General features: G+C 40.4%; 1 protein-coding gene across 1 annotated transcript in view; it reads right to left on the bottom strand.

The window, feature by feature from the left end:
- Nucleotides 1-2,210: 2,210 nt before the first annotated feature.
- LOC311132350 (KH domain-containing, RNA-binding, signal transduction-associated protein 1-like) overlaps nucleotides 2,211-9,612 on the bottom strand; it is a 28,099-nt gene continuing 20,697 nt past the window's right edge. The window contains exons 7-9 of the mRNA XM_084165596.1: nucleotides 6,199-6,266; nucleotides 5,494-5,552; nucleotides 2,211-5,187 (exon numbers count right to left, since the gene is read on the bottom strand). Coding sequence (XP_084021722.1) covers nucleotides 5,078-5,187; nucleotides 5,494-5,552; nucleotides 6,199-6,266 — 237 coding nt within the window. The 3' untranslated portion in view covers nucleotides 2,211-5,077. The remainder of the gene's footprint in view (nucleotides 5,188-5,493; nucleotides 5,553-6,198; nucleotides 6,267-9,612) is intronic.

Raw genomic sequence — 9,612 nt, 5'->3', positions numbered from 1 at the left:
TGTCACGCCAGGGTATGCCTACACGGAACACAGCCCTTATTTTAAGTGTTTCTAAAATCCCCTATGGGAAAAATGAATGGTGGAAAAACCATAGGAACCATTTCCCTGTTTGACCGCTAGGTTTTATGGGTATTATGACTCATACAGTGGTATTCTATTAAGATGCATCCAATGCAAAAAAACAGATATCTCTAGCTTAAACTGACAGATTCTAATGGGGATTGTTTTTATTATGTTCCTTAGATTGACGCACCGAAGAGCTCTGCTAAATATAGAATCACATGATTTATCCGTCTCTATGTTCTGGTTTTAATGTCTATGCATGTGACCGCCGATAACTTCAGAACAACGTTGACTACAAATACAAAGTTGCCAATGTCTTTGCAAGCGACGTATAAAAAATATGCTTCAAATGAAAAACCGAGATGACTGCATTAAAATATAAACAGTAGTCTACAGGCCTAATTCAGTCATATTGAAATACATTTCCTGTTCAATAATATGCCATTTAGCAGACGCTTTTATCCAAAGCGACTTACAGTCATGTGTGCATACATTTTTACGCATGGGTGGTCCCGGGGATCGAACCCACTACCCTGGTGTTACAAGCGCCGTGCTCTACCAATCGAGCTGCAGAGGACCACAATCAATTGAGTTCTATTTTGCTACCGTCTGAAATTTGTCTCAATATATTTAATGATGTGTAACGTGTGCACGATGATGAGATTTAAATCTGTGATTTATTATTCATTAGCATTAGGATAAGCCACCTCAATATCTGTAGCCGCAGGTGGTAATATCTCTCTAGGAGCTGATTGTGAAATAACTATAATGTTAAGGAAAATATTTGAATGGAGAACGCTGATCCGAGAGCAGCGCTCCCTTTCTTTTCGATCCTATCAGTATCGACACATGCTCCAACGACGCACTTAGTGACCGTTCTGTCAGCCATTGCAGGAAAGATGCATCGTTAAAACACTCGTAAGGCTAAGTTCCATCGATATCGAGAAACCGGACACTGGCAAACTAGGTTGCCAAAACCCCTTAGCGAAACAAACGCCTACCTGAGGTGCGTAAGGTCTCATCTCTCCAGTAAGACGACCTCTGATTGGTCATCTCTCCAGTAAGCCGACCTCTGATTGGTCATCTCTCCAGTAAGCCACCCTCTGATTGGTCCATGACTGACTAACAGTTGGACCTGAGGGAAGAGACACACTAAATCCATAACCGATGGAAAAACACTAGTGGACAGTTCAGTTAAAACCATGCAAAATCGACAGAGTAGTTGTAGTCATGCAACTCAAGCTTTTGTCCATTACTTTCTACATAATGTGTAAAACGTGTTACATTATATGCAATGTTTACACACAAATATTGCAAAGAAAAAGTAGCAGCGCCTCAACTGGTTCAGAAGATATTGATAAAGATTCGACTTTGCAGATTTTCATTTTAGCAAGAGTTGCATTAATAACGCTATTGATATTTTGTTAGTACACATACAAGTTATTTTAGTAAATCTACAACTGCAATAATATTGGAAGTTACTTTTTCTTTACTTTTGATTTGTCTTTTTTTGACATGACTAGAATTCTTCTTTTACTAAATTGAACGCATTTACCAGCAGCTTAATTCAATGTATAAACACACTATCAAATGACACATTTAGGGTTAGGGTTACCTTTATAGTGGAGCGATTACGGTTAAAAATCATCCTCTCCATTGCACTGCCATTACTCTCTTTACTAAAAGTAGCCACCGCGTCGGCCTCTACACACGACATGAACATCGGGTCAAACCCTGAAACCTAAGACTTAAATGGTTGGAGTTCAGTTAAATTTTACTAACAAGAGTCTAGCAATGCATTTCTCATTACCGTCTACGACCACAGGTAAGATGGATTGAAAAAGTCTTTATACATACCCAGGCATTCAATGCTTTAGAGCGCTAAACACATTAGGAAGCTATCCAGGTTATTTTAGAGGTCTTACCTCTGGGCTCCTTTTTAAAAGTATAGAAAGAGAGAGAAAGAATAAGTCGTACTGCTTTTTAAATAATAAATCAAGACATCATTTAGGTTAACGTCTTCAGACTACAATACAATTCATTTAAATTTTAAAAAAATGTGTTTTTGAAGAGAAATACAAATTAAAAACACCTCTAACTATTAAAATGTTATTTAAAAAATATTCAAGAAATAAAACCAAGTTACGGAAGTTTCATAGAAAAACAAACTAGTCTTTATTGACAAACTGCTGCAAAACATCTTTTGGACAGATGTAGTAGTTACCTATTTAGGCAAGCCTTACACATGGAGCATAATGCATTTTAATGTAGAGGGTACATACAGTGCCTTGCAAAAGTATTCATCCCCCTTGGTGTTTTTCCTATTTTGTTGCATTACAACCTGTAATTTAAATTGACTTTTATTTGGATTTCATGTAATGGACATACACAAAATAGTCAAAATTGGTGGTGAAATGAAAAAAAATTACTTGTTTCAAAAGATTCTACAAAATAAGTAACGGATAAGTGGTGCGTGCATATGTATTCACCCCCTTTGCTATGAAGCCCCTAAATAAGATCTGGTGCAAACAATTACCTTCAGAAGTCACATAATTGGTTAAATAAAGTCCACCTGTGTGCAATCTAAGTGTCACATGATCTGTCACATGTATTCAGTGTATATACACCTGTTCTGAAAGGCCCCAGAGTCTGCAACACCACTAAGCAAGGGGCACCACCAAGCCAGTGGCACCATGAAGAACAAGGAGCTCTCCAAACAAGTCAGGGACAAATCAGGGTTGGGTTATAAAACAATATCAGAAACTTTTAACATCCCACTGAGCACCATTAAATCCATTATAAAAAAATGGAGAGAATATGGCACCACAACAAACCTGACAAGAGAGTGCCGCCCACCAAAACTCACGGACCAGGAAAGGAGGGCATTAATCAGAGAGGCAACAAAGAGACCAAAGATAACCCTGAAGGAGCTGCAAAGCTCCACAGCGGAGATTGGAGTATCTGTCCATAGGACCACTTTAAGCCGTACACTCCACAGAGCTGGGCTTTACGGAAGAAAAAAACCATTGCTTAAAGAAAAAAATAAGCAAACACATTTGGTGTTCGCCAAAAGGCATGTGGGATACTCCCCAAACATATGGAAGAAGGTACTCTGGTCAGATGAGACTAAAATTGAGCTTTCTGGCCATCAAGGAAAACGCTTTGTCTGGCGCAAACCCAACACCTCTCATCACCCAGAGAACACCATCCCCACAGTGAAGCATGGTGGCGGCAGCATCATGCTGTGGGGATGTTTTTCATCGGCAGGGACTGGGAAACTGGTCAGAATTGAAGGAATGATGGATGGCGCTAAATACAGGGAAATTCTTGAGGGAAACCTGTTTCAGTCTTCCAGAGATTTGAGACTGGGCCAGAGGTTCACCTTCCAGCAGGACAATGACCCTAAGCATACTGCTAAAGCAACACTTGAGTGGTTTAAAGGGAAACATTTAAATGTATTGGAATGGTCTAGTCAAAGCCCAGACCTCAATCCAATTGAGAATATGTGGCCCTCTGTAGCTCAGTTGGTAGAGCATGGCGTTTGCAACGCCAGGGTTGTGGGTTCGATTCCCACGGGGGGCCAGTATGAAAATGTATGCATTCACTAACTGTAAGTCGCTCTGGATGAGAGTGTCTGCTAAATGACTAAAATGTAATGTATGACTTAAAAGATCGCTCAAGTTTTCTGTTTTTTTGTCTTATTTCTTGTTTGTTTCACAATAAAAAATATTTTGCATCTTCAAAGTGGTAGGCATGTTGTGTAAATCAACTGATACAAACCCCCCCAAAAAATCCATTTTAATTCCAGGTTGTAAGGCAACAAAATAGGAAATATGCCAAGGGGGGGGTGAATACTTTCGCAAGCCACTATATACCAGTGGCAGAATAGTGGATACGTACAGTTTGGACGTTTTTTTAAGTATGTACAAGAGATCAGATTAATAAACTGCAGGATCCCTTCTCTGTATAAAGAGAAAACCCATGTGGAGATTTTTGTCCCAATCCTTCATTGCGTCATTTTTCACATGCAGTTTATAGACTCGAATCAACCAATAAGATCCTGTTCTGACACGTGATGTTTTCTTTTATCATGAGGCCAATCTAAGACCATATTCTGCTTCTAAGAAGAAATTGACTGTAGAGCCATAATTAAATTAACTTAAATTGTTGAACAACTTTAATAAACAAATGAAGTATGTGAGGACAGTCCATCTCAACAGTGGTTATTAGGCCTATATTTCAAAACTCTAATGTACAATGACAAAATATCATTATATAATCCCTGCTGCCTAAGTCTAAATGTACAACTTTTAATTAAATACTATTTAAAACAAATATGAATTATAAATCAAGAATGAATAGATCGCTGCTGCAAATCCCATTAACATTTGTTTGTTTTTACTGTTTCCTTTGACTTGATTTAAAGTTTTTGTTTGGTCTATATTACATAATTGAAACAGCGTTGACGTTTCTTTTACTTTGCTATATTAAAACAGAATTTTGAAATGTAGCCTAAATGGGAATCTGCAACTGTCCCTTAAAAGTATTTTTTAACAAAATAATTAAAATGGTTTTCTTAAGATGCTAACAAGTGGATAAGCAGTCTCTAACTCCACTAGAAATGAGTTTAAATCCAAAATGTTTTTTAAAAAAGGTTACGGTCAACAATGCAAAAAAAGCCAAGGGAGAGATAGGGTCAGAGATAAAAACAGATTAACTAAAACTTCAAACCAAACTAAAACTAAAATACAGTTATCTTCTCTAACCCATCTAAAAAATGCTTTAGGGTCGCTCTGAATGAAATATCAAACCAGCTTCAATCAGTCAAGATCCTCATTTTCTGTATGTAAAAGTCCAGCGTAGTAGAAAATACCAAACCAAAACCAAACGGACAATTACTTTTTTCGAAGGTTGCTTAGAGCGAGAGTTGCCGTGGTAGACAGGTTGGTGGTTGGTTGTCAGGGCAACTTGTTAACGTTAGTAGCGTTGGTCGCTAGGCGTTGTCATGGTGAGTTCAGTATTGTCTATAGGGGTGTTCTCGGTAAGGGCCCTTAGCCGCCGCTCTGGAAGGTGGGACCTTTCCCCCCGGTGCCACTCTCTGGGCCCCGTTCCAGTCGTGCTGGGCTAGAGGGGTGAACCACACACACACAGAACAGACAGACATAGACAAAAACAGAAATTACAAAATGAGCTTGGCCGTCAAGTGGACATCTCCAACTGACACAATTTCCTTCTGGTTCCCAAGCGCACTTCAACAAGGATGTATTGAACACATTGTTGTTGTCAGCATTATTCGTGAAATTTACCGACTACAGAAACAAAAACCACATGTTGGCACACGCCGAGAGCAATAATCAAGACAGAAAACAGATTTCCCTCACCCATAAAGGGTGAGAGGTTTGGCTTTAGAGTGGAGTAGTGATGTCTTACCGTAGGGTTCATATGTCTCCTGTGCCTCTCCGTGTCCATATTCATAGTACTCTGGCTCTCTAAGAGGAAAAACATGGGAAAAATAACATTTCAAATAGAAGCACACCAAGCTAGCCGGCTAAACAAGCTAACCAGGTAGGTTGCTAACTAGCTTATCAAGCTAACCAGGTAGGTTGCTAACTAGCTTATCAAGCTAACCAGGTAGGTTGCTAACTAGCTTATCAAGCTAACCAGGTAGGTTGCTAACTAGCTTATCAAGCTAACCAGGTAAGTTGCTAACTAGCTTATCAAGCTAACCAGGTAGGTTGCTAACTAGCTTATCAAGCTAACCAGAAATGCAAACCCAAGCGAGTTTGAGTTACATTTCATTCATAAAAATCACTTAATATGTAAATAGAATAGCTTTAATAACTGATGTTAGCCAAGCGATAACCTAGTCACAGTTAGCTGAAGACAGCAGCCCATCTCTTTCTCCAATTAAAGAACACGTAGACTCAAAATAATCCTACCACAGGGGTAGGAAAGTTCATCCGTATGAATTCAGAAATATAGCCTATTTCAGTCCCTACGTTCCCCATAACTCAATAATCCAGTTAGTAAATAGGGTAAGTGTAACCGTGAAGAGCAAGGAGGCCAGAGTGTGCGCTAGTGTGTGTGTGCATGTGTGTGGTTTGTTGCCAGTAGATGGAGAGATTGGTGACTCACGCCTGTGGTTGACTGTAGTAATTGTCGTATGACTCGTACGCTGGCTCTGTGTAGCTCTCATCATAGGCCTAGTGAGAAGGGGAGAGAGAGAGAGGGAGAGAGAGAGAGAGAGAGAGAGAGAGAGAGAGAGAGAGAGAGAGAGAGAGAGAGAGAGGGGGTCAGAAAGATTAGCAGAGGGAGAGGGCAGAAAAGCATGCCTTTATGTGATCATTTCCTTTCCGTGCTCCTTTCCGTGATCCTATATGTGATCCTATATGTGATCCTTGTCCTGAACTCCATTCACCTGTAGATTAGTTCTAGACTGTAACTCCATTCACCTGTAGATGAGTTCTAGACTGTAACTCCATTCACCTGTAGATGAGTTCTAGACTGTAACTCCATTCACCTGTAGATGAGTTCTAGACTGTAAATAAATTGGCAAAGAAGAACTTCCATTATGGAGCAATCAGAGTCTGTTATAGAGTCTGTTATAGAGTTTGTAATAGAGCTGGTTTTACATTTTTTTACATTTTAGTCATTTAGCAGACGCTCTTATCCAGAGCGACTTACAGGAGCAATTAGGGTTAAGTGCCTTGCTCAAGGGCACATCGACAGATTTTTCACCTAGTCGGCTCGGGGATTAGAACCAGCGACCTTTCGGTTACTGGCACTACGCTCTTAACCACTAAGCTACCTGCCGCCCAATGTTTTACTGCAATGTTGTGTACCATGAGCTGCCATTACCAAACCTTAACCCAGAGGTTCTGAGCTGCCATTACCAAACCTTAACCCAGAGGTACTGAGCTGCCATTACCAAACCTTAACCTAGAGGTTCTGAGCTGCCATTACCAAACCTTAACCCAGAGGTACTGAGCTGCCATTACCAAACCTTAACCCAGAGTTACTGAGCTGCGATTACCAAACCTTAACCCAGAGGTTCTGAGCTGCCATTACAAACCTTAACCCAGAGGTTCTGAGCTGCCATTACCAAACCTTAACCCAGAGGTTCTGAGCTGCCATTACCAAACCTTAACCCAGAGGTTCTGAGCTGCCATTACCAAACCTTAACCCAGAGGTTCTGAGCTGCCATTACCAAACCTTAACCCAGAGGTACTGAGCTGCGATTACCAAACCTTAACCCAGAGGTACTGAGCTGTGATTACCAAACCTTAACCCAGAGGTACTGAGCTGCGATTACCAAACCTTAACCCAGAGGTTATTGGTGGACTAAATAGCCTTGGTTTCTCAAATGACTGCCTCGCCTGGTTCACCAATTACTTCTCAGATAGAGTTCAATGTGTCAAATGCGAGGGCCTGTTGTCTGGACCTATGGCAGTCTCTATGGGGGTGCCACAGGGTTCAATTCTTGGGCCGACTCTTTTCTCCGTGTATATCAATGATGTCGCTCTTGCTGCTGGTGACTCTCAGATCCACCTCTACACAGACGACACCATTTTGTATACATCTGGCCCTTCATTGGACACTGTGTTAACAAACCTCCAAACGAGCTTCAATGCCATACAACACTCCTTCCGTAGCCTCCAACTGCTCTTAAACACTAGTAAAACTAAATGCATGCTCTTCAATCGAACGCTGCTTGTACCCGCCCGCCCGACTAGAATCACAACTCTCGACGGGTCTGACCTAGAGTATGTGGACAACTACAAATACCTAGGTGTCTGGTTAGACTGTAAACTCTCCTTCCAGACTCACATTAAGCATCTCCAATCCAAAGTTAAATCTAGAATCTGCTTCCTATTTCGCAACAAAGCCTCCTTCACTCATGCTGCCAAACATGCCCTCGTAAAACTGACTATCCTACCTATCCTTGACTTCGGCGATGTCATTTACAAAATAGCCTCCAACACTCTACTCATCAAATTGGATGTAGTCTATCACAGTGCCATCCGTTTTGTCACCAAAGCCCCATATACTACCCACCACTGTGACCTGTATGCTCTTGTTGGCTGGTCCTCACTACATATTCGTCGCCAAACCCACTGGCTCCAGGCCATCTATAAATCACTGCTAGGCAAATCTCTGCCTTATCTTAGCTCATTGGTCACCATAGCAGCACCCACCCGTAGTCTGCGATCCAGCAGGTATATCTCACTGGTCATCCCCAAAGCCAACACCTCCTTTGGCCGCCATTCCTTCCAGTTCTCTGCTGCCAATGACTGGAACGAACTGCAAAAATCTCTGAAGCTGGTAGACTCTTATCTCCCTCACTAACTTTAAGCATCAGTTGTCAGAGCAGCTTACCGATCACTGCACCTGTACACAGCCCTTCTGAAATTAGCCCGCCCAACTACCTCATCCCCATATTGTTATTTATTTTGCTAATTTGCACATAATCTCTTGCACATCTATCATTCCAGTGTTAATACTAATTGTAATTATTTTGCACTATGGCCTATTTATTGCCTTACCTCCATAACTTGCTACATTTGCATACACTGTATATATATTTTCTGTGGTATTTTTGACTTTATGTTTTGTTTTACCCCATATGTAACTCTGTGTTGTTGTTTTTATCGCACTGCTTTGCTTTATCTTGGCCAGGTCGCAGTTGTAAATCAGAACTAAATAAAGGTAAAAAATACAAAATACAAAATAAAAAGAGGTACATAAAATAAATGTGAATCCAAATATAACAGGGGTAGTTCTTAAAATGCCATTGTACCAATGTCTTATAAAAGGTAGACCTAGCAAGGCTTTTGCTTCACTCGATATGCTCTCTACAATAACACATTACTAGTCAGCTCCCACTACTAGCACTGTCTTGGCCTGGATCTGATCTCCCTGGTGAAATAGATTTAAACTAACCTGGATAAATTAGGGTTAAATAACTAACCAGATTACATTCTTAAATTGTTCATTATAGGCTTCAAAGCTTTACAAAATGAAGGTTTGACCCTACATGTTCTCTGAATCATTGTTACAATGTAACTTCATAATTATAACATGATGGGTCGAAAAATCAACTAGCTAATAAACATCATGGAAAACTTGGAATAATACATGTATCATGGAATGACAAAGGACTAAACAGTCGTATTAAAATTAATTGATATTTGTGACTCGTTTCAGGAAACTAGGCGTATGTCGCGGGTCAGTACTTCACAGGAGAGCCATTTGAACGTAAACTTTTATTTTTTTAAACAAAATGTGTTTGTGGGCAGAAATGCCTTCTGGAACATGTGAACTTTCATGTGCCTTAATAACAAACTTGTATGCCATCTTTAAATATGAATAAAATTGTTAAATTATGAGCCTAGTTGGTTTAGCCACAGATAAAGACAGCAACCTTCCTGCTAGCTATGATTGGCTGAGATAATGAGTGGGCTGGACATGCCGAGAAATGAGTTCAGATTGGTCTGCCATATAGCACGCTTCTGTCTATTTGAGCTGGTAAGTATGTGTAGGTAATCCTTC

This window comes from Coregonus lavaretus (genome assembly GCF_964263955.1).
Source record: "Coregonus lavaretus genome assembly, chromosome: 7".
Lineage (NCBI taxonomy): Eukaryota > Metazoa > Chordata > Actinopteri > Salmoniformes > Salmonidae > Coregonus > Coregonus lavaretus.
The sequence above is the reverse complement of the archived record's forward strand: the minus strand, read 5'-3'. Positions and strand labels throughout refer to the sequence as shown.